Source organism: Dendropsophus ebraccatus, chromosome 5, assembly GCF_027789765.1.
Source record: "Dendropsophus ebraccatus isolate aDenEbr1 chromosome 5, aDenEbr1.pat, whole genome shotgun sequence".
Lineage (NCBI taxonomy): Eukaryota > Metazoa > Chordata > Amphibia > Anura > Hylidae > Dendropsophus > Dendropsophus ebraccatus.
In genome coordinates this window covers 96,003,277-96,029,475 of record NC_091458.1, presented here as the reverse complement: position 1 = coordinate 96,029,475, position 26,199 = coordinate 96,003,277, and the positions used below count along the sequence as shown (strand labels likewise).

The following is a 26,199-nucleotide window of genomic DNA, read 5'->3' as shown; positions in this document are numbered from 1 at the left end:
AAATTGAGTGAATGGCCGCCATTTAATGGCAAATATTTGCTGTTATTTTTTTTAAATTCTTTATTTTTGTGGACAGCCAGAGGTGACGCGGCAACACGCCCATCCTTCCTCCCTATATAAAACAGAGTGGTCATAATATACAGATCATAAGGTAGTACAATGAACACAGACCTAAGAGTGAGAGACCAAGGAACCCATAGTCGGCCGGCCAGGCAGGGGCCATGTCGCGCCCTCTCCCACCGCCCAGTTACATTTTTAACATAACATAAAACAGCACCCGTAAAGGGTGTAACCGACATAGAAAACAAAATAAAGTAAGATCAGGTGGCCCCAGGGGGACTGAAAGAAATAAGAGAGAGGTAGAAAGATAGGCAGAATGAGCAAAATGGGCAGGATGAACACGGGGAGAAGTAAGGGGGAAGAGGGGAGAGAGGGAGAACAAAACAAAACAAACCAGCAAAAGAGAGGAAAGAAAAAAAAAAAAAGGGGGGGGAGGGGGAGAGGGGGTATTTGCTGTTATTTTAAAACGGCTGTTGTATTGAAATAATGGCAGTTATTTACTGTTATATGACAGCCATCCACTCAATTTCAACATTGTGTGGACAGATCCTTTCTGTGTTTTTAATCCACTCCTTGTTTTGGTTGCAATATGAGGACCACAATACTGACTGAAATACTGTATACGTAGTGTGAACCCAGCCTTAGATTGTAACAATAATATGATAGTGCTTAGTTTCCCTAATTTGCTGTCATACACAGGATACTTCACAGATGTCTCCTGCTATGCATATACAGAAGGGAAAATTAGTATTTGATACACTGTTAATTTTGCAAGTTTTCTCGCATACAAAGAATGGAGATGTCTGCAATTTTTATTGTAGTTACACTTCAACTGTGAGAGAGAGAATCTATTTTAAAAAAAATCTGAAAATCACATTGGTTTGATTTTTAAATGATTATCTTTAGAGATGAGTGAACCGGGTTCGGGTTCGAGTTGATCCGAACCCGAACGTTCGGTATTTGATTAGCTGGGGCTGCTAAACTTGGATAAAGCTCTAAGGTTGTCTGGAAAACATGGATATAGCCAATGACTATATCCATGTTTTCCAGATAGCCTTAGGGCTTTATCCAGGTTCAGCAGCTACCGCTAATAAAATGCCGAAAGTTCGGGTTCGGATCGACTTGAGCATGCTTGAGGTTCGCTCATCTCTAATTATCTTGCATTTATTGCATAAAATGAGTATTTGTGTGCAATTACAGAGGTCAGACATTTGCTGTAATTCTTACCAAGTTTGCACACACTGCAGCAGGGATTTTGTCCTATTCCACCAAACAGATCTCCAGATTTTTAAGGTTTCGGCTTCCTCCAAAGATTAGATATTGGGTTTAGGTCTGGAGACTGGCTAGGCCATTTCAGGGCCTTGAAATGCTTCTCATGGAACTACTCCTTTGTTACCCTGGCTGTGTGTTTCTGGTCATTGTCATATTGGAAGATCCAGCTTCAACCCATTATCAATGTGTGTTGTCCCACTGCTAGTTTTTCTTTTATGCACCTGTCCAAAAGTTCTCAGGTTATGTGGTGGATGAGGTATTTTTGGTTTTCCCACTAGTTGGCATTGTTCTATATGTGTATTAGGCCTATTGCACAGTTGAAGGAAGTAATGGGTTAATTGTTTGTGTTATATGCTGACCATTAGGATGTGCTCTTTCTTTTCTTCCTATCCTTTCATGTCTTTCTCTACACGCTCACCCCCTGTAGGAAGAGTAAGCTCAGTGTGGGAGGAAGTGAGTCAGGTCAGTTCAGACTAGCTTCCAGTGTGAACGGATGCAGCTAGAGACGAAGAGTTTTTCTAAAGTAACTACTACCTATACTATGCAGTTCTTAACTACAAGTAAGGGAGAGTAGCCATCAAGGAACACCCTAGCCTATGCCAGGAACATGTCTTCAAAGTGCAGGACAGACCCCTGAAGCAATAGGAGCTGATCCCAGCAGGACAAAGCTACCATGAAGAAAAGGTCTACGTGTCCTACTGCGCAGTGAGATAACCATGGCTGGGACTTCACTTTACCAAAAATATTTTCCCCAAAGTTCCACCAGAGTACAAGGCTACACTGGGTAAAGGGTTCCTTTGGCAAACTCCTCTCCTCTTTCTCTACCTTCTACAAAGCACTACTAATACACCTGCTCTTTTCAAGCACCCACCTCAGGCACTAAGTTAAGCACTCAAGCGTGTTTTAAGATTATTGTCTGTAAAATGAGTACTGTTAACCTGCAAGAGTTCTACAGTAAAGTTGTTCTATTTTTATACCAAACGCACGGGACTCTGCTCATCTTTGGGTTTATTTCCCCCCTTTTGTGGGTGGCGCTACGGACAATTCGGGTGGGTCAGTTACCACTCCAGGTTGCTGTGACAAGAGCCCAAGGGACCTAATAAAAACTCAACTATTTTGGGGAATACAAGCCAGCCCCTTACACAAGCAAGTACTAACATCACACCAGTTTGCTGGACTAGCACTGTCGTCACGACAAATAACATCATTGGCCGAGCTCACAACAAAACCAACAAAACCAACCAGTAGCTGTACACCACAAAAGCTCTTCCTGAGGTAAGAAGATTGTTGGCCAAATATTTCAAATAAATGGTCCCATCCATCTTACCTTCAATATGGTTCTGTTATCCTGTTCTCTGTGCAGAAAAGCCAAGCATGATGTTTTCACCTCCTTGCTTCACAGTTTAAACTGTGTTCTTTGGTTTGTGCTCCTCCCTCTTCTTCCTCCAAACACGGCGAGTGGAGTTGATAGAAAAAAAACTTCTAATTTGGTCTCATCTGACCACATGACCTTCCCAGATGGTCATTGGTTAACTTTAAACGGGTCAGGACATATGCTGGCATGAGCAGGGTGACCTTGCTTGACCTGCAGGATTTTAATCCATGACTGACTAGTGTGGTACTAATGGTAATTATTGAAACTGTAGTCTTATCTCTCTTTAGGTCATTGACCAGGTCCTCCTCTGTAGGCATGGGTTGATTCTTGACCTTTCTTATAATCATCCTTACCACCACGATGTGAGATTTTGCATGAAGCCCCAGACCGAGGAAGACTGACAGTCATCTTGTGTTTCTTCCAGTTTCTAGTAATTGCACCAACAGTTGTTGCCTTCTCACCAAGCTGCTTGCGTATTGTCCTATAGTCAATCCCAGTCTTGTGCAGGTCTACAATTTTGTCCCTGGTATCATTAGGCAGCTTTTTGGTATTGGACATTATGAAGAGGTTGGAGTGTGATTGATTGAGTGTGTGGACAGGTGTTTTTTTTATACAGGTAACAAGTTCAAACAGGTACAATTAATACAGGTAATGAGTTCAGAGTAGGAGGAGCGTCTTGAAGAAAAACTAACAGGTCTGTGAGAGTCAAAATTCTTGTTGATTGGTAGATGATCTGATACTAATTTTATGTAAAAAGAAAATGCAAATTAATTATTGAAAAATCATACAAAGTGATTTTCTGATTTCTTTTAAAGAGTCTGTCTCCCACTGTTGAAGTAAAATTTACAGACCTATCTGTGGGAAAACCTGCAGTATATCATACAGTATATTTATTTTTACCAATGTATAATAAATAATTACTATGTAAAGTCTATATTTAAAAATAAGATCCAGCCCCTTTACATAGTAAGAGCTGCAGTTGTTACATTGTAAATGTACAAGAATTCTATTCAGACCCATAAATCTTTTCATACATTTACCTTCCTTATTTGTATCATGTGGTGTGTCATTTATTTTACAAATGTACAGTAATTATGTCAAATAAGAAATGCATATAATTATCAGGTGATTATCTGCCACAAAGGTGCATAAATAGTGTAAACAGTGGTTGACAGAAGCAATTACAGGTTGCTACTGTGTGATTTTATAGTTCAGTAAGTCAGCTCTTTCAATTCATGATAGTAATAATAAATGTTAATGAAACAGAAAAGTATAGCGATTTGCTTTCAATTGTATTAAAATGAATAGAATCTTTTATAAGATTGATATAGATATAGATATATAGATATATTCTATCTACTGTCAGGAGGGAACTAAGAGACAATGGACAGGTGAGGTCCTGGCGCCTGCCCTGCTGTCCCTGCCTACTTACCACAACTGCCCTAAGCAGCAGCGGATAACTGTGCAACAGCCACTAACCTGAATGAGTGAAAACACAAAAACACAGACAGGACAAACAAAACACAATTAATCAAAGTCAACAAGAAGGATCGGTATCAGTCGGTCATCATGGTACAGAAACTATAATCAGTGGAGTAGTCAGGAAGCCAAAACTAGGATCAGGAAACAAGAGAATACAATCAGGATAAATGGTAGCTTAGTTACTCTCATAAGGAGGCTCTATCGCAGGCAAAGAGAACACAGAGGGGAGTATACTTATGGAGACTGGAGTCCCAGCCCCAGAGTGTGATTGGAGCTGAGACTCCAGCCCCAGGCCTCATACACAAGCTGACTGGCCAACAGTCAGTTAGCATCAATATAGCACGCCTGTGCTGATCAGCCGGCGGCGGTGAAGCCCCGGCTGTGGCAATGCCAAGGAACACATTTGCCAGTGTAACGCCTGGAGTAGTGGATCCACTGGACCGGCACCAGCGATGGCACAAACCTCACCAGGGAGCGGAGTCTAAGGGGCCGCTGGTTCTCACCAGAGCCCGCCGCAAGGCGGGATGGACTTGCTGCGGCGGGCGACCCCCAGGTCGCTACCCCTGGCTTGGTTGCTGGTGACGGCAGGCGAGGCGTGGCAGGAGCAGTAGGCAGGAGATGGCACTGGCAAAGGTCTGCAGGTGAGAGCGCACGTGACAGGCTGAACGCAGGAACAGATGGAGTGGCTGGGAAACAGGAACCAGGAACAGTGACTGGGGACCGGGTAACGGATAGGACTCAGGAACAGGGACTGGGACCAGGTAACAGATAGGACTCAGGAACAACAGGGGCTGGGCCAAACGCTATGGGAAGCATGTAGAGGCTCCAACACAGGGGACAGGGCATGCTGGGATCTACAGGGGAGTGATTGGGTGCAACTACCAATTAGGAGCGCACTGCCCCTTTAAATCTGAGACAGCCGGCGCGCGCGCGCCCGAGGGGGCGGGGGCCCGCGCGCCCGCCGGCCCAGACCGCGGCAAGCCCGGGGGAGAGGTGAGGCGCCCCCGGGGCCGAAGCAGCAGCAGCGCCGGGTCCCTACACAAGGACCCCGGCGGCTGCACGGGACAGGAGGCGGTCGCGGCGGCAACCCGGAACGCGGGAAGCCGCCGCGGCCGTGACAGTACCCCCCCCCTTTGGCCTCCCCCTCTTTCTTGCCTGCAAATGGCACAGGAAGCCACAAAGTCTTTGACATCTTGGGATAGGCTGGGCCACCAGTAGTGGCGAGAGATCCGTTGGCCGGTCTTACGGACTCCAGGGTGCCCGGCCTCCAACGAGGAATGTCCCCACTTCAAAATACCTCTTCGAAGCGCAGGGTGAACATGAGTCTTTCCGGGGGGTACTCTCTGAAGAGTGGAGGTGACGACTGGTACTAGGCGATCAGGCGGTATAACGTGGCAAGGGACTGTGGGTCTGTGGACGAGGACCTTCTGTAAGTTCTTCCGGTGGTGAGGGGACACGACCTTAGTCTTGGGTACGGGGAGAGGGTACACCTCGGCAGAGAAGGCATCCGCCGAGTCTTGGTCTTCTGCCGGTAGGCCGGATAGAGGCTTGGCCGGGACAGGAAATGACATAATACACTTGGTCTGAGGTGACTTGAGACACTGGTGGGAACAGTCCTGACCCCAACTGAGAATCTCCCCGGTTCTCCAGTCCAGCTGAGGGGCATGTTCTTGTAGCCACGGGAGTCCCAGGAGGACCGTGGGGGAAGAATGGGGCAGGACGTAGAAGGAAATCTCTTCTTGATGTGAAGGACCCACCTGGAGGACTAAAGATGCGGTCTGGTAGTACACACGGTCGGTAAGAATTTCGCCCGTGACCGAGGAGATAGTCAGGGGCCTGGCTAGTCGGGTCACGGGTAGCCGCCATCTTTGGACCAATGTTGCCGCAATAAAACTGCCTGCTGAGCCAGAATCGAGGAAGGCAGTAGTCTGATGATTTTGTCCTGAGGGAGTCCGGATGGAAACTGGCATAGACAGACTTGGAATGGTGGCATTCGCACCTAGGGACACCTGTCCCACCGGACCTAGGTGCGAGCGTCCTCCGGATGTTTGGGGACGTAGGGGACATCCCAGCCGGAAGTGATCGGAACCACCGCAATAGAGACAGAGATTCTGCTCCAGGCGCCGGATTCTTTCATCAGGCGTCAGGTGAGCCCGTTCCACCTGCATAGGAATCTCAGGAGAGGGTTGGGACATCGAAAGGTCAGGATTCTGGAAAACCGGCGCCAGCTGGGGATGGCGACGGGAATGGGTTAGTAAATGTTCATGCCGAACCTCCTCCTCCCTCTCCGAAAAACGAGTATCAACTCGGGTGGCCAGTAGAATGAGTTCGTTCAGGGAGGTAGGCAGGTCTCGGGCAGCGAGCACGTCTCTCACTCGACTAGACAGGCCCTTCTTGAAGGTGGCCAATAGGGCGGCCTCGTTCCAGTCCAATTCAGCTGCCAGGGTGCGGAACTGGATGGCGTAGTCACCAACAGAGGAGCTGCCTTGAGAGAGATTGAGGAGAGCAGTCTCGGCTGACGAAGCACGGGCAGGTTCCTCAAAGACGGAGCGAAACTCGAATAGGAAGGCCCGGAGATTGGCAGCAACAGGATCATCACGGTCCCACAGTGGCGTGGCCCAGGCCAGGGCTCTACCTTCTAATAGGCTGATGATGAAAGCCACTTTAGAGCGCTCGGTGGAAAACTGACTACTCAAAAGTTCAATGTGCATGGTGCACTGAGTCAAGAATCCTCTGCATAACTTAGAGTCCCCAGAGTACTTGCTTGGGAGGGCCAGTCGGAGTGAAGAAGAAGCGTCAGGAGGTGGTGTGCGCTGGGCAGTAGTCTGCTGCTGTAAGGCGGCAGTGAGTTGCTGGATCTGCTGTGACTGCTTCTGGATTTGTTGCGCCTGCTGAGTGACCACTCTGGCGACATCACGGAGATCAGGCACCTCGCCGGGATCCATGGTTGGAGCCTACTGTAACGCCTGGAGTAGTGGATCCACTGGACCGGCACCAGCGATGGCACAAACCTCACCAGGGAGCGGAGTCTAAGGGGCCGCTGGTTCTCACCAGAGCCCGCCGCAAGGCGGGATGGACTTGCTGCGGCGGGCGACCCCCAGGTCGCTACCCCTGGCTTGGTTGCTGGTGACGGCAGGCGAGGCGTGGCAGGAGCAGTAGGCAGGAGATGGCACTGGCAAAGGTCTGCAGGTGAGAGCGCACGTGACAGGCTGAACGCAGGAACAGATGGAGTGGCTGGGAAACAGGAACCAGGAACAGTGACTGGGGACCGGGTAACGGATAGGACTCAGGAACAGGGACTGGGACCAGGTAACAGATAGGACTCAGGAACAACAGGGGCTGGGCCAAACGCTATGGGAAGCATGTAGAGGCTCCAACACAGGGGACAGGGCATGCTGGGATCTACAGGGGAGTGATTGGGTGCAACTACCAATTAGGAGCGCACTGCCCCTTTAAATCTGAGACAGCCGGCGCGCGCGCGCCCCAGGAGGCGGGGGCGCGCGCGCCGGCCGGCAGAGACCGCGACATGCACGGAGGAGAGGTGAGGCGCCCCAGGGGCCGAAGCAGCAGCAGCGCCGGGTCCCTACACAAGGACCCCGGCGGCTGCACGGGACAGGAGGCGGTCGCGGCGGCAACCCGGAACGCGGGAAGCCGCCGCGGCCGTGACAGCCAGTACGCCCCCAGCAACTGGATGGCCGGCCGCTAGGGATCGGCCAAACTGGTTGCCAGGGTCACTGTCAACACTTGCCCCCCCCCCCACCTGCCCATCAGGCAAGCGTACACCAGGGATAAGGGTGGAGTCTGTGCCTTATCCCTGGCATATGCCAGGACTGCAAGTTTAATAAATCTCCCCCAAGATGTCCATATTTACATATCTGATTAGATTTTGAAACCATAGGTGTGGGGGACATGGTTATTGTGTAATTGCGTTATTGTGTTCACTGCCATAAACTAGATGGGATTGTACATTCCAAAATGCATTTTACATTTACTTGTTTCAAATACAAAGTCCAAGCTTTCTCTTTTTCCTACTCATAACATTAGCTTAGTTCCCCCTCTCCCCCCTCCACACACACTTGCTGCGCTTCATCTTGTTGTGTCTGTTAGTAAAAAAACAGGATTTCCTCCACAAAAGATGTTGTGATTATAAGCAGTTTCGCTTATTAATGTTATATATTTGTACATATGGCCACTAGATGTCTCCCTCCTATCAAGCTGCAGTTCCTGGTCCCTCTGTGCCAACATTTGTTCATTTCTCTGTTCAAAAAAAGAGACCAAACACAGGAAGTGCCAGTTCTTTGTATGCTTACTCACTTGGATTGTCGCTGTGCTATGACTGCAGAGGCAAGTTCTGGTCAGAAGTGGCAGCAGCTGTGGTGAGCAGGGGGACCTGGAGGCACTGCAGGAGGACACAGGGGGAGCATCGAGAGGAAAGCATAAGATGTTTGTTATATTTTATAATAGGGCAGCAAAATATAAAAAGTTTTTTAATGCCGGATTACCCCTTTAACCTTTTCTAATGGCTTAAATTCCACAGTTGCTAAGTGTTTAATTTTTATCTCTTCCAGCCACCATAGGCATTTGTCAGCAGTAGTAAAGTGCTTACACGCACTGTTTGTAGGGTGAGTTCAGCTCCTGAGCCCACTTAGTGCTTCTTTCCCCAGCATCTGTAGGTACATACATGTCAGGCAGGGCTTAAAGAGATTTTCCATTTGAATTTATGTACTGTAAATTTTGATAAACAGCATAGCCTAGCTTGATTAACTTCTCTGCTGTCAAAACAGTGACAATCCTGCCCCAGCTGACTGCCTGGTTGGTAGTGGTACATAGCCTAACAACCAAAGTCTTTAATGTAACACATCACTATCAACCAATCTCCCAGATTACATAGGCCTTTAAAGAAAGACACACTTGTGACAACTAAGGTGGCATGGAGGAAAGGCTGAAAGAGAATGAGGAATAAGGTGTAGGTTAGTGCAGTCAATTCCATTGTAATAAATAAGTAAAACCCCCAACCAGTCTAGTTATAACTTTAGGCAAATGTCAGACTTGTCAGATTTCTGGCTACAATATATAATTGCTGTACATTAGTTTACAGACCTTTTTTTATTCTCTTAGTATGGGTATGACATTGTGCCGGCATGTAAGATTTTGAATTTGATGATCTCTGTGAAGGAGTGGTAAAGTACTGTAGTGAATACTAATAGAATTTCAGAGACAAAACAACGGATACATCGACGGAATGTAAATGCAGTAAATTGATTCAAGGCATCTGCTTGAAATGCAAGAATGACTCTTGTATTACAGGCACAATGAATGAGTTAATACGAGAATTCGGCTCTAGAACAAATGTGTACAACATAGTCCGTGAAAGCTGAATCTGACGGCAACTGATTTAATGCAGAGAGGAGAAAAAGGGTGCTGCCATGATGGTTGTAAGCTCTTATACAAGAAGATCATTAGCAAGTGTCAAGTCACAGGCAGACAAAGCAGTCCAGCATACCAATCACAGCCATTTTGGATATTATGATTAGAACTGTTAGATATAAGGTCCTTATTGTTAAAAAAAAAAAATACATACACTGTATGATTGCTAGCTGTCATTTACAGTATGTTAGGCAAAATGCTGTAGTAGAAGAGACCATGTCGTCAGTGGTCACCTAATGAGAGATCTTAATTATTGTAGCTAGCATAAAGAAATATACCTGCCACTATGTCATTTTGACAGGAATGTGATAGACATAACCTGAATCTTTCTCAAGATATAAGGGAACAATTCTTAAAAATGATGTGATTTCTATCCACCTTAAAAAAAAATACTCATCCCCATCTTGTTTATTGGACTTTTTTCTTGGATAGGAGATTAGACTGTTTGTGGTTGAGATCCTGGTAGTTTTGCAAGGTCCTCTGCCTCTGAACCAGTAGATCACAATAGGGGTAATTCACAACCATTTCACATCTTTTTTTTGTGTTAGCTCTTTTTCCTTCATGCCATTTTCAACTGCACAAAAGTTCTGAAAATGGGTTGGATGTATGTATGTATCTATCTATGTATGGATGTATGTATGTTTTCAATGCATTTTGATCCATAAAGAGGAACAGTTACTTTTTAAACAGTTTCATATAATAAATGCAGCTAAAAATACACCAAACTGAAAACGACTAAAGTGACAGGGCAGCAATGTTATAGCAAAAAAGCAGATAGTCTAGGTGCTTGCTTAAACCAGGCAGAACCACTGAATCTAAAAAGTCCAAAGTAATGAAAGCAATCAAAAAAATTCAGAAAACATTCTCATGTGTTTATTGTGCCAGTGTTAAAAAACATGCAATATGTCAGCCTTTCTATAAGGTATTTTTCAGGCATTTCAATTTAACATTTATCCATATAGTTTACCCCACAGATATGAAAATTGGGTGGTAGTTTATTCTTTTTTCCTTTGGTGGAGGTTTAGGTTAGGAGATCCTGGTATACTTGAAAAAGTTTTAACATAAAAGAGCCAATAATGTTTTATTAGGAAGATCCCAACTCAGAATAAGCTAATCATTAATAGAAAGTAAAGTTCTGGTCCCAACAGCTTTATTCAGAAGTGAGTAATGTGTAATGAAATTCTATCCTTAGATTTTAGCACATTATTACGAAGTAACCCTCTCGCATCACATTCACTACCATGCACAATCTATTATTCTTCACTGAAACCTTGATTTAAGCAAGGGGAGATTGCCTCCTATTCAGTGGATGAATTGTACATGCAAACATTCATGTGTTTTAATAAAGTACAAAAGCCTTTGATGACTTGGTATCATGGCAGGTGCTCTAGGAATACATTATTGAAATCCAATGCATAGCTATGTAAGGATTCATGTTAAGATAGTTAGAACTGAGGCTAGTTGGAGAATAAAGGCAACTGTATCTTTCTTTTAGGTTTGAAAGAGACTACATTAACCAAACTCTATATTTATTTATTTTTTTCTACCACTGGAGTGTCCAGAAATTAAACCCCCAAAATACAGGCAAAGGTAAAATATGCTGAGTTGGGTTAACTATTAATATCAATAAAACATTACCTTGAATCATATACTGTGCATTTTTAGCTCCCTATTATGCTTTCCAGAGGTATAAAAAGTCAGCATGGGGCCCTGAAGTAAAATTTAAAATGCACCCTCATCCACAGTTGCAGAGAAATAGGAATGTAGTGCAGTTTAGACAGGCATTTAAAGTGTTTCTGTCATTATAACTTTCAAAATCTAAGTCAACAGTAGATGTGAAATAATTTAGAACATAGGAAGTGCTGTGCTTCCCATGATAACTAAAAAAAAAAAAAAAAAAAAAAATATATATATATATATATATATATATATATATATATATATATATATATATAAATAAAATAATAAATGTAAATTGCAAATATGCAATTTATACTGTTGGTTTAGATTTTGAAAGTTATAATGACAGTGACACTAAGTTTTTTTAAGTTCCTACACACAAAAGATAATCAAAGTACAAAATTTAGACATAGGCCTCATTCATACAGGTAACAGTACGGATGTGCATACATAGCCATCCACATTGTATGGACCCATCCATAGGTGAATGGTGATCCATGCCACAATTGCAGTCAATGCCCTGTAACACCTAAGGGCATGTAAATGGGTCAATAGTCTGGCTGCAATTGAAGACAGAACTGTCAAAACCCGCACTCTGGCATAGTATAAGAGAAATATACAGTAAAACACAAAAACGCATACATTATCCAAAAAACCTGTCTGGAATGCTGTAGCTGGCGGGACAAATATGACATACATAGATGGTTGGTTGAAATAGGTCCTAGGCCAGCTTAACCTCTGTCTTTCCCAGGTAGAAACATTGATAAACTATTCCCGCTATGCAGTGGTTAGCAGCTAACAAAATTCTCAAGACATAGATAACTGTTGAACTTGTGCACAAATGAGTGTGAGGATAAAGGTTTAAATCAGCCAGCGAGACACAACAACGCTGAGATTGAGCTCTGATAGTTCTTTTCATACATATCATAAAACAGTATGCCCAGTAGTAATAATAATCCAAACTATCAGAATGAAATCTGTTAAAAGAAAAAAAATATATCTCCCTATGGGTTTTGTGGGGAATCTGAAACTCCCTGTTCTTATTGCAATCTTCCTGCCCAAGAGGCTAATTCCAGTTATAACATTACAGAATTCACATTTCAGCTATTATCAAATATAGAAAGACCTCAATGTAAATTCTCTTTAACAGCAACAGTCATATGTTAACAGCAACCCAAATATGTTTGAAAATATTGAAAATTCGAAGGTCCCTCGAGATGGATCAATATCTTCAGGAAGACATACCATTTCTCTAAAGGAAATTGTATTGCTTGCAGATTTTTGCAGCAGAGACATGAAGTAGAAATGGGCTGTGTTAAAATAAATTACTAATCCATATAGGGTCTCATGATAGCTCCCACTAGCCTCTAGTGCAGAGAGTACTAAAACTGTTAAATAATAGAGTAGTATTCTAGACCATAGCTTGTCAGCCTGTTTCAATGACAGAAAATATTTGGAGTTGAAATGTTTCCTTGATAGTTTGAATCGTCCCCTTAGGCCAATAGATACTGATTGTATAAGTAGATATACAGTATGTCTTTGCTTGAAACATTCCTTACATGAACCTGCTATGTTGGTGGCCAGTGAATAGGAGTAAACTTCCTCCCTGCATGTGAATATAAATTTCACAAAGAGAATGATCGTGTAGCACAATATATGCAGCAGATGGGAAAGCTGCAACCTTTGCTCCAGGACGATCAGCTTCACTGTAAAAAAAAATAAAAATCCATCACAGCCTAAAGACAATGAATACTTACTGTAATCCCCTTCTGCCGTACAAATGTAAAATGGCAATGAAGTCTCATGATAATAACATTGTACATGGATTTGCAGAGTATTTAGTATCTGTACCTGTCGACTGCATGTTACAGAAATATGGGTGAGAAGTGTGTGAGCTGATTCAGAACAGCTCATAGAAATCAGAGCAGCTGAGAGAACGCTCATGCACTATACATATGGTAGATCAGGAAATACATTGCATTTAGCTCCATCTACATTGTTATGGGTGCAATGATTTCCACAGTTATTGTAGAAGCAATGCTTTAGGCATAGTGGTTCAATACAGGAAGTTTCATTATGATATAAGATATTTCACTTAATATATGTGACATCCGCACCCTTTCAGGCTTCTGCACCATCTTTCATCCACAAGGTTTGGCCGCAATTTGTGCTTTCTTGGTATCTTGTCTGAACACAGCTCTATTCTTTTATGCTGTGGTAATTGAATCTTCACCACACCCAAACTCTTGCTGAGTTTCCTTTTTAGAAAGTTATATAGATCTGTAATTTACTTTTATTTAAAATGTAATTTGTTCACATACTTATCAGCTGATGTATGCCCTGCAAAAGTGGTGTTATTTTCAGTCTAAAGAGTGCTCTCTGCTGCCACCTCTGTGCAAGACAGGAACTGTCCATAGCAGGAAGAGGTTTTCTATGGGGATTTGCTACTTCTCTGGACAGTTCCTGTCTCGGTTAGAGATGTCAACAGAGAGCACTGTGTCAGACGTGAAAGAAAACAACATTTCCTGCAGGACATAATGCGGGTTAAGTTGGCTGGAGTACCCCTTTAAGTTGGGTTTTGCTTCTATGATTAACATCTTTCCTTGCCACTCTTTTCTCCTGCTCCTTTCTGTTTGTGGCAGGGATGTCAGGGACCGGTCCAATGACACCTAGGGTGGGTTCTTAATATTCTATGAACAGTTCCTTGGCCCAGAGTCCAGTGCTTGCTATTAGTTCCTTTCCAGAGTCCTAGCATTTATCCTGTCTTTATTCTGACCCGCTGCTATTGCTGTTGACTATTTCTGGTTCTGGTTCTGATTTTGTACTTTGTTGATCAATAGGGTTGTTTGCATTTGTATTTATTTATTTGTTTGTATTTGTATGTACTTGCTTGCATTTTGTGTCTTCATCTTTTGTGCAGGCAGGGCATGTCACCAAGTTGTCCACTACCTCTTAGAGTAGTTTTGGCAAGTAGGTAGGGGCAGCTGGGTGGGTCTAGCTTTAGGGCCCACTCTCCTTGTCTTCCCCTCCCTCCCGGTTGTATGACAGCATCTGTTGGCAATAGAATGCATGTTTTATAATTGAGTTTTCTGAAGTATTGCTAAAGAATTAGTGCATATTTGTTAACCACAGCATACAGTAGCAGAAGTATAAAATGAATTAAAATGTATATTAATGCCTCATTATTGTTCTTAATAGGCTTAAAGGTATATGGGTATGCCTAAGGGCACATGATACCATATCCATGTTTATTAGATACCAGAAAAGAACTAAAGCAATAAATAAGGTATGAGTGACTGTCAGCAGGGTGTTGTTAACTGTTTTTACCCCAGCACCTCCCCAAGGACTGGCTGAAATGGAGGGGATATGGATTTGAGAGGGGACAAGCAATAACTTCTCCACAGTTGATTGTTTTTGTAATTGTATTGGTTTGGTTTTATTAGAGAAGTGTAACTCATTGTCGAATATTGGAACATTACATTTTACCCTTTTTGTAATGTGCTGACTTAATTATCAATGTCTTATCTAGTGTATGAATTGAATTTGTAAATCCATTTCCCCCTACACCTCACACACGAAGAATATGTACATGGTCATTTATGTACTGTTGCATTCCGTAGAAACACAGATCATTTTGTTCTGAGGAAGCTGTCCTTGCATTAGTATCTCCTGTAACTCAAAGAAAAGTTCCTTGAATTAGAGAGAGAACATTGAACACATGCTCCAGCATGACATTGCTGTTAACAGACACATCAGGCAGCCATGCTTCTCTTGCTACTTGCAAATTAATGCTAGGAAAAGTCCTATTAATTTTAACAAATTGATCCCTAGTGAGTACACCATCTAATGATGGCAAAATTATACTGGAAGGGAAAACTTGCCTGGGAGGAAGCACATGAACCCCTATAGTAAGGTAATGATAAAGACTTCTTTTTTTCATCTTAGACAAATTACTAAGGAACGGATTTTAGTATATAAAGTATATATTTAGGATCCCAAAAAGGCATACAAGGAGAAATTGTTGTTCCTACATTGTTTACCATATAGTGAATCTGACATGTTCTCTATATTCTTCATAAATATTTTTTAATTGCCCTATTGGACTCCTATGTTGTTGAAACATTGTCATCTTTGAATCTATAGGGCTCTGTGGGAGCTCTTTTTTATCACTATTATCTGTAGTTTTTATCAGTATTATGATTGCATACATGTGACTTTTTTTTATCCCTTTGTATTCTTTTTTTTTTCTGGGATATGATGTGACCAGAAATCAGCAATTTTGTCTAATCCATTTACCATGCGAGTTGAGGAATGTTATAGGTTAATAACTCAGGCAATTCTGCATGTGTAGATGCCAAATATGGTTGTTGTTATTATCTCTCTCTCTTTTTTTTTTTAAATGGGAATAGGGGAGTTTAAACTTTTATTAAGTAATACATTTATTTATATATACTGTATTTTCTGGCATATAAGACGACCCCCATCCCCAACTGTATAAGACGACCCCCATCCCCAACTTTTCCAGTTAAAATATAAAGTTTGGGATATACTCTCTGTATAAGACTACCCCTCCTCTAATGCACAGCTAATAAAAATGTATAAAAAAACATCAGACAGCAGTGAGATATGAGAGGCAGAGAAGGAGGTACAGTAATACCGGTAGGATACAAGGTCAAGCCAGAATGGTAAAAAAAGGTGTGTTTTTCTGGGCACAACGCCACGTATCTCTTTTTTTTCTAAAGCCCGGACACCTGCAGCTTGCTCTGACCTTCATACAGTTGCAGCAAAAAGCTGCTGGAGAATTTGCAGTTGCCGCATACAGTGGTGGGAACTCAAAAACTCTAGTCCGGTTACAAATTTTTTAAGCAACCGGCATATAAGATGTCCCCTGACTTTTGAGAAGATTTTCCTGGGTTAAAAAGTAGTGTTATACACAGAAAAATATGTATATATTTTTATACAATTTTTAGTCCCCCTAGAGATCAATGCAATACATATGTTCTACATTGCTCCATTAATTCTGCATTCTATTGCTTCAGCCTGCTGGAGACAGGCTAAATCAATCGCTATGTCAGGCAGTCCTGTGAGGCCTAGAGGAGGCCTCAGGCTGCACTGACAACAGATCTTCTCCCCATGATGGTATTGAGCCAGACCACTGGACCAATTAGGTATGTAAAGGCCAATTAAATGCTGCTGTTAGTTTTAAGAGCGGCAGATAAATGGTTAAATAGTCAGCCAGAATGAATTTCTTCATGATGGCTAATTACACCATGTACAATGCTGAGGAGTTGCTTGAGTACCAAGCCCGCTGAATACAGTGTTGACAGCATCAGGATGAGCATGCTTGTCCTGTGTCACCAATCACTTAATATATTTATTAGTAATGTCATAGTAAAGTGTCAATTTTTGCAGATGATACTAAAAGGTGTAAAGAAGATAATAGAGGATAGGTCATTGTTACACAGGAAACTGGATAGGTTGGAGGTTTAGATTGGCAGGTGAGGTTTGGTTCTGATAAATGTTATGTCATAGTAGAGCCGGAGTGGGTGGACAGCCAATCGGAGTAATAAATGGAATAGGTGGACTACAGTACTTAGGAGGATTATAACAATTAGGATTATTTATTTTAGAGAAAAGATGATTGAGAGGTGACCTGATGGGAATACAGGACAGCACCTCTAACAAGAGGGCATTTTCTAAAACTAGACCAGCACAGAAAGGCACTGTTTATTGTAATTCTGTAATACAGTATTGAAACTGTGGAACTCCCAGCAGGAGGAGGTGGTAATGGTAAACTCAATAAAAGAGTTTAAAAGGGAGTTAGATGCATTTGTGGAGGGTAATAATATTACAGGTTATCAGGTTATAGTCACTAGATTCTGGAGAAGGGTCATGGGTCCAAAGATAAATTCTTATTACTGGATTTAAAGTCGGAAAGGAATCCCCCCCCCCAATTTTTTTTCTTTTTTTTGTTAAAGTGGCTTTAACCTCTATAGGGTAATGACCTAAACTGGATAAATATCTTTTTTCATTCTTACAAACTATATAACTATGTAATTTATATTTTTAGAACATCTTCAATGAAGCTTGAGGCCGGGTTCACACTATGTAAGACAGGCCAGACGTGTGATAGAACTGCCGCTGTCTGTGAAGTTCAGCCAAGCTGGTACTGGAGTACCAGCCGCAAGAACTTCATTTCTTTTGAATTGGAATGCAGGCACAATCGGGTGTACCTACGTTCCAATTAACCAATTAATAATGAATACTGGCCGCACAAAATTGACATGTCAGTTTTCTGTGCGGCCCCATGGAATCCCGGCCGGAGTGTACACATTGTGTATACACTCCGGATGGGATTCCATAGAGTTCAATGGGATCATCAATGGTCATTAAATAATGGTCGTTGTTTCAAACCTACAACATTGTCCGTTGTTTAATGAAAACTTACGTTGTGTGAACATGGCCTTAAAGTTTATGGAGCTGGAAAGCTGAGTTTGTCTTTTTCTTTCTCTGCATATTTTTTATGGCTAATATTGAGTATTGTAAGACCTGTAGTTCTACACAATATATCAGGTCACAGAGCTTCTGTAGAACTACAGGTCCCAACAAGCTGCTATCCATTCACATCACAATATATCAGGTCACAGAGCTTCTGATGTGGACGGAAAGCAGCTTGCTGGGACCTGTAGTTCTACAAACACTCTATGACCTGATAAATTGTGTAGAACTACAGGTCCCAGCAAGATTCTATCTGTCCACATCAGAAGCTCTGTGACCTGGGAGTGAGCAGGTGGCTGTCAGCTGTATGGTGCGGGTGGCTGGGGTTCTGCTGGCGGAGTAACAGAGTGGGACCAGGCCAGCTGTGTGCTGCTGGGAAAGGGGGAGGGAGGGGTGTTGGTGGAGTAACAGAGTGGGCAGGCTGTATGCTGCAGATGGTGGGGGTTATGCCAGTGGAGTAATGGAGCGGGACTGGGTTAGCTGTGGGCCACCGGGAAGGGGGAGGAGAAGGGCTTCTGGCAGAGTAACAGAGCGGGATTATTCCAGCTGTGTGCTGCTGGGAAAGGAGTGAAGAAAGGGTGTTGTGGAGTAACAGAGTGGAAGCAGGCCAGCTGTATACTGTGGGTGGTGGGGGTTATGGCGGCAGAGTAACAGAGCGGGACTGGGCCAGCTATGTGCCACCGGGAAGGGGGAGGAGACGGGCTTCTGGCAGAGTAACAGAGCGGGATTATTCCAGCTGTGTGCTGCTGGGAAAGGAGTGAAGAAGGGGTGTTGTGGAGTAACAGAGTGGAAGCAGGCCAGCTGTATACTGTGGGTGGTGGGGGTTATGGCGGCAGAGTAACAGAGCGGGACTGGGCTAGCTATGTGCCACCGGGAAGGGGGAGGAGACGGGCTTCTGGCAGAGTAACAGAGCGGGATTATTCCAGCTGTGTGCTGCTGGGAAAGAAGTGAAAAAGGGGTGTTGTGGAGTAACAGAGTGGAAGCAGGCCAGCTGTATACTGTGGGTGGTGGGGGTTATGGCGGCAGAGTAACAGAGCGGGACTGGGCCAGCTATGTGCCACCAGGAAGAGGGGGAGAAGGGCTTCTGGTGGATTAACGGAGCGGGACCAGGCCAGCTGTGTGAGGTCGAGAGGGAGAAGGGGGAAAGGGTGCTTGCAGAGAAACGCAGTGGGAGATGTTCCAGCTGTGTGCCATCGGGAAGGAGGGGGGGGTGCTGGCAGCAGAGAAACGCAGCAAGACCAGGCCAGCTGTGTAGCTGTGTGCTGCTGGGAATGGAGGGGGGAGACAAGGTGCCAGTGGAGTAAGAGCTGTGTGTTCAGGCTGTTCACCCTGGGGGGGGGGAGACTGTCATATCTGTCCTGCATCTCTTCAGTGGGCAGGGTTATAATCGCTAACCCAGCCCATTGAAGAGAGGGAAGATACGTGATCCCAAACACGGAGGGTGGGGGCCAGGAGAAAAGAACGGTGTTGGAGTGGACTCTGTTTAGCACCTTTTTTGCATCCAGAGGGAGTAAGTCTGCAGAAAAGCACCAAAACCGCTTAAAATACCTAATAACTTGCTTTGACCAATATGTAAAGCTATGGGTGGGCAATTGCATAATGTAAAAAATATTTTTGGGGGAATACCCCTTTAACCTATTTCAAAACTAAATGTATACTGTTATGTATAGTGTGAAATAAGCAGCTTTTCCAAACAACGTGATTGTTTTGTCACTGACACCCAATGGGTCTTTGATGATGTAATAGCATGTAATTTTAATGTATTGCAAAGGTTTTATAAGAAATCTGAATCCTTTATCAAATTAAAGATGAGGTAAAAGTTGACTCATCTGTCGGTGAAAGGCTGCAAGCTGATTTTAAAAAAAATTGCAACCTAGTTTGGTGGTTCAGGACTGTCTACTGCTCAGCAGCTCATTCTGTGGAAATATGTATTGTGCAGTTAGTCTTCCAATGAATACTGAATACTGTCCCCCTCAATGCAATTTCTAAACTTGTTAAACGTTATGTTATCACTGTTGTGTTGTGTTAAGGAAGGAAATTGTACATTTTCTGACTTTTTGTAGCATAATAGATCATACATAAATGTAGAGCAATATTGGATAGACAACTTAACTTAATGACTGAGGATATGCAGTTAAGTGCATCATATGTAGACCAATATATCATGCAAATAAGCCGATGTACCCAATGAGAAATATAATTAGTTTATATTTTAAATTGCACAATGGAGATGTCAAAATAATAATTATTATAAATCCCTGGTGGAATGGTTAATACTTATAAAGCTCACTTGCATATATTTGTTTGTGTCCCAGTAAATCAAACAAACTGCTATATAATATTACCTTATGTTTTATTTTGCAGACTGTCTACAAGTCCTGGCTATGTTCCCAGTTTTTTGAAGTTACACAATCTGAATGCAGTAGCAAAATCCCTTGCAAGCAATACTGTTTGGAGGTACAAACACAGTGTCCATTTATATTACCAGATAACGACGATGTCGTCTATGGTGGACTATCAAGTTTCATCTGTACAGGTAAGGTACTTCTACCATAATATATGAAAATGAAGACCTATTTCTCCACCTATTACTTAGACCAGGGGTGGGGAACCTTTTCCATGTCGAGGGCCGGTCGGGCATTAATAAAATCATTCAAGGGCCGCATACCGTGTGCGGCAGTTAGTAGCGTGGGTTTGCAGCACCCAGGGCAAGGCAAAGTATTGTTCCCCTAGTTCCCCTGCGTTTGTAGTTAACCCCCAGTGATGCCCCTGCTATTGTAGTTAACCCCCCCAGTGATGCCCCTTGTAGTCTAGTTAACCCCCAAGTCATGTCCCTGGTAGCCTAGTTAACCCCCCAGTGATGCCTCTGGTAGGCCTAGTTAACCCCCATCAGTCATGTCCCAAGTGGCCTAGTTAACCCCCATCAGGCATGTTCCTGGTGGCCTAGTTAACCCCCATCAGGCATGTCCCTGGTGGCCTAGTTAACCCCCATCAGGCATGTCCCTGGTGGCCTAGTTAACCCCCATCAGGCATGTCCCTGGTGGCCTAGTTAACCCCCATCAGGCATGTCCCTGGTGGCCTAGTTAACCCCCATCAGGCATGTCCCTGGTGGCCTAGTTAACCTCCATCAGGCATGTCCCTGGTGGCCTAGTTAACCCCCATCAGGCATGTCCCTGGTGGCCTAGTTAACCCCCATCAGGCATGTCCCTGGTGGCCTAGTTAACCCCCATCAGGCATGTCCCTGGTGGCCTAGTTAACCCCCATCAGGCATGTCAATGGTGGCCTAGTTAACCCCCATCAGGCATGTCCCTGGTGGCCTAGTTAACCCCCATCAGGCATGTCCCTGGTGGCCTAGTTAACCCCCATCAGGCATGTCCCTGGTAGCCTAGTAAACCCCCATCAGGCATGTCCCTGGTGGCCTAGTTAACCCCCATCAGGCATGTCCCTGGTGGCCTATTTAATCCTCCATCGGGCATATCCCTGGTGGCCTAGTTAACCCCCATCAGGCATATCCCTGGTGGCCTAGTTAACCCCCATCAGGCATGTCCCTGGTGGCCTAGTTAACCCCCAAATAAAAAAAATAAACATCCCACTCACCTTACCTCTGTTCCCACGCTGCCCATGTCCTCTTCTGTCCCAGGTCCTCTGTGCCGGTCTTTCTCCTGCAGGCGGTGCGCGATGAAATGACGTCATCGCGCGCGGCCCACAGGAGACTGAAGACACGCGCCGCTCTGCTGGGGAAGAAGCCGGCATAGACAGTAACAGTGTCCGGCAGCTGTCACAGACACCGGAGGATGCTGTGTATGCCGGCTCCTTCCTCCTCCAGAGCGGCGCGCATCACAGGGGAGCTGCAGGCCGCGGACGGCATTGGGAGGTCTCAGGGGCCGGATGCGGCCCGCGGGCAGGAGGTTCCCCACCCCTGACTTAGACTGATTACCCACCCAATCAGGCACATATGGCCCCATGTAATAGTGCCAGCAATTAGTAGACTAAGGCGCAAATGCTAGCTTGTTGGCTGATCGCTCACTTCTGATCCGTCAAAAGGGATTTTCTATGGGTCGCTTATCTCCCCATGTAATAGGCAATGTGTGGCAGAGGGCTGCTTAATGATAAGGACGCATGATTATTAGGCTGTGTAACAGACTCTGTAAATGAGCAGCTGATCTAGGACATTGGTGCAGTGTGGATTGGGCAGTATATTACAGCCTTAAATTGGGCTTTAACCCCTTCGTGCTGCAGCTAGTTTGGGCCTTAATGACCAGGCTAATTTTTCAAAATCTGACCTGTCTCACTTTATGCTCTTATAGCTCAGTGATGCTTTAACGTATGCTAGCGATTCTGAGATTGTTTTTTCGTCACATATGGCACTTTATGTTAGTGGCAAAATTTGGTCACTACTTTGTGTGTTTTTTGTGAAAAACAACAAAATATCATGAAAATTTTTTAAAATTTGCATTTTATGAATTCTCTGCTTCTAAAAAAAGAACGTCGTAGCACATAAATTAGTTACTAAGTCACATTACCAATATGTCTTCTTTATTCTAGCATAATTTGGTAAACATATTTTATTTTTTTAGGGTGTTATGAGGCTTAGAAATTTATCAGCAAATTATCACATTTTCGTGAAAGTTTCCAAAACTGATTTTTTTAGGGACCAGTTCTTTTTTTAAATGGATTTAGAAGTCTGGTATCCTGAAAACCCCCATAAGTGACCCAATTTTGGAAACTACACACCTTAAAGAATGAATCTAGGAGTATAATGAGCATTTTAACCCTACAGGGGCTGGAGGAAAGTATTCACAATTAGGCAGTAAAAAAATGGAAAATTAAAATTTTCCAATAATATATACGTTTAGATTAACGTTTCTCATTTTCAAAAGGAACATGAGAGAAAAAGCACCCCAAAATTTGTAATGCAGGTGCTCTTGAGTACAACAGTACCCCATATGTGAGCGTAAACCACTGTATGAGCACACAGCGGGGCTCAGAAGGGAAGGAGCGCCAATTAGCTTTTTCAATGCAAATTTTGCTGAAGAAATTTCTGAGCGCCAGGTGCGTTTGCAGTGCCCCTGTAGTGTCAGCAGAGAGAAAACCCCCCATAAGTCACCCTATTTTGGAAAGTGCACCCCTCAAAGAATTCATCTTGGTGTGTGGTGACCATTTTGACCCCACAGATATTACAGGAAAGTATTCAAAAGAAGACAGTAAAAATGAAAAACTCGAATTCTTCCAATAATATGTTTGTTTACTTTGAAATTTCTCAATTTCACGAGGAACAAGAGGGAAAAAAGTACCCCAAAATTTGTAACGCAGGTTCTCCTGAGTACAATGGTACCCCAAATGTGGGCGTAAACCCCTGTATGGGCACACAGCGGGGCTCAGAAGGGAAGGAGCGCCAATTAGCTTTTTCAATGCAGATTTTGCTGCAGAAGTTTCCGAGCGCCAGGTGCGTTTGCAGTGCCCCTGTAGTGTCCGCAGAGTAAAATCTCCCAATAAGTCACTCCATTTTGGAAAGTGCACCCCTCAAAGAATTTATTTTGGGGTGTGGTGAGCATTTTGACCCCACAGGTATTAGAGTAGACAGTAAAAATGAAAAACTCGAATTTTTCCAATAATATGTTCCTTTAGTTTGAAATTTCTCAATTTCACGAGGAACAGGAGAGAAATGTCACCCCAATATATGTAAAGCAGGTTCTCCTGAGTAGAACGGTACCCCATATGTGGGCATAAACCACTGCATGGGCACACAGCCGGGCTCAGAAGGGAAGGAGCGCCAATTAGCATTTTCAGTGCAGATTTTTCTGAAGAAGTTTCTGAGCGCCAGGTGCGTTTGCAGAGCCCCTGTAGTGTCAGCAGAATAGATTCCCCCCAAAAGTCACCCCATTTTGGAAAGTGCACCCATCAAAGAATTCATCTTGGTGTGTGGTGACCATTTTTACCCCACAGGTATTAGAGGAAAGTATTCAAAATTGGCCAGTAAAAATGAAAAACTCGAATTTTTCCAATAATATGTTGGTTTAGTTTGAAATTTCTCAATTTGACGAGGAACAGGAGAGAAAATGTACCCAAAAATCTGTAACGCAGGTTCTCCTGAGTACAACGGTACCCCATACGTGGGCATAAACCACTGTATGGGCACACAGCAGGGCTCAGAAGGGAAGGAGCGCCAATTTACTGGAGCAAAACCGCAGCTAGTAATGGTTATTAGAATAGCGCAGTTACTAAAATAAAATAAAAAAATGAGATTACAGGTAATGTGGGGTGGTTAAGGACAGCCTGGGGTGGTTATGGGCAACCTGAGGTGGTTACAGGTAATCTGGGGTGGTTACGGACAACATGGGGTGGTCACGGGCAACCTGCTGTGGTTACGGAAACCTGGGGTGGTTACAGGCAACGTGGGGTGGTTACGGGCAACGATTGGTGGTTATGGGCAACGTGTGGTGGTCACGGGCAACCTGCTGTGGTTACGGCAACGTGGGGTGGTTACAGGCAATGTGGGGTGGTTACGGGCAACGTGGAGTGGTTACGGGCAACGTGAGCTGGTTGCAGGCAACCTGCTGAGCTTACAGACAATCTGGGGTGGTTACGGGAAACGTGGGGTGGTTACGTGCAACCTGCAGTGCTTACAGACAATCTGGGGTGGATACGGGCAACGTGGGGTGGTTACGGGCAACCTGCAGTGCTTACAGACAATATGGGGTGGTTACGGGCAACGTGGGGTGGTTACGGGCAACCTGCAGTGCTTACAGACAATCTGGGGTGGATACGGGCATTGTGGGGTGGTTACGGGCAACCTGCAGTGCTTACAGACAATCTGGGGTGGTTACGGGCAATGTGGGGTGGTTACGGATAAACTGAAGTTCTTATAGGCAATCTGGGGTGGGTGCCTGTAATCTGGCATGGGCACCGCAATCTGGAGGGGGTCATTGGCAATTTGGGGTGGTCAGAGGCGACGTGTGGTGGTCAGAGGCCACGTGGCGTGGTCAGAGGCGACGTGTGGTGGTCAGAGGCAACGTGCAGTGGTCAGAGGCATCGTGGCGTGGTCAGAGGCAACGTTCGGTGGTTACGTGCAATCTGGGGGGGTTACATGTAATTTGGCGTGATTACGGGGAACCTGGGGGGGTTATGTGCAACCTGGAAGGGTTACAGACAATCTGGGATTGTTACTGATAAACTGAAGTGCTTATAGGTAATCTGCGGTGGGTACATGTAATTTGGGGTGGTTACGGGCAATCTGGAGAGGGTCACTGGCAATTTGGGGTGGTTACGGGCAACGTGCGGTGGTTACAGGCAACGTGTGGTTGTTATGGGCAACGTTCAGTGGTTACGGGTAATCTGGGGGGGGTTAGGGGTAATTTGGGAGTAAACTGCAATTATTACTATAATAAAAAGTGTGTTTTATTTTTTTGTATGTTTGTCACTTTTTGTACTTTACACATTCATTTTCACTGTATTACTATGATTACTGTGATATTTTCTATCACAGTAATCATAGTTCAGTGACAGAGACCAAATTGGTCTCTGTCACTTTAAATTTTCAGAGTTGGCTGGTTGTGGAGCACATGCGCACTTCATAACCAGCCAGGACGCCGAAGAGGAAGGAGCTCCAGGATCAGGTAACGTATAAGGGGTAGGGGAGGTGACTGGGGGACGGGGGTGACGGGAGGGGTGGGGGGCTACTTGGGGGGTGGGGGGACATCACTTTTTATCCCCTGTCACCAATCATTCATGGTGACAGGGGATAAAAAGTGCCGGGTGCACATGGTACAAGCGATCAGCGGTATATAGTATATACCGCTGATCGCTTGTACCGGGACCCCACAGGGGGGGTCCCGATGACTGCCCCATGCTCTCCGCTACCTCCGGTGGTGGAGAGCATGGGGCTTTCATTCATTTTAACTTTTCCATCGCTGTGAACAGACATTAGTCGGTTCACAGCGAAGGCGGCGGCCATCTTGGAAATGATGGCCACCGGGGGAGGGGGGTTAGTGATCGCCCTACTAGGGGGGGCTGATCTGAGGTCTGGGGGACACTTATTTCATCTCCCCCCGCCGTAGGACAAATTTCACACATGGCGTTTAATTATGTTTTTGATGCACTTTTGTTGTAAATCCCCTGCTAGTTTGCTAGAGAAAGAGCTAAAAACATGGAGGGCAGTACCTTGTGTGACACTGTAAAGATAGAAAAAAGTGTTATGGCCATAGGTCAGATGTCTGGGATGCTCCCAACATTTTGCCATGTCTGAGGACGTGTCGAGAGTTACTGGAAATTACATTTAAGCTTTAAATATTCACACCCTTTTGAAAAGTACATTTTTTAGGAAGCGGAGAATGCAAAAGCTTATAAGTCTAATTTTATGCCAGATCTACTTTTTCACCTTATCAGTGTAGTATTTTTATGTAAGC

General features: G+C 44.3%; 1 protein-coding gene across 1 annotated transcript in view; it reads left to right on the top strand.

The window, feature by feature from the left end:
• The window catches only part of NALF1 (NALCN channel auxiliary factor 1), a 423,218-nt gene that overhangs the window by 387,447 nt on the left and 9,572 nt on the right, over positions 1-26,199 (top strand). The window contains exon 2 of the mRNA XM_069972362.1: positions 20,159-20,330. Within this exon, the coding sequence (XP_069828463.1) occupies positions 20,159-20,330 (172 nt within the window). The remainder of the gene's footprint in view (positions 1-20,158; positions 20,331-26,199) is intronic.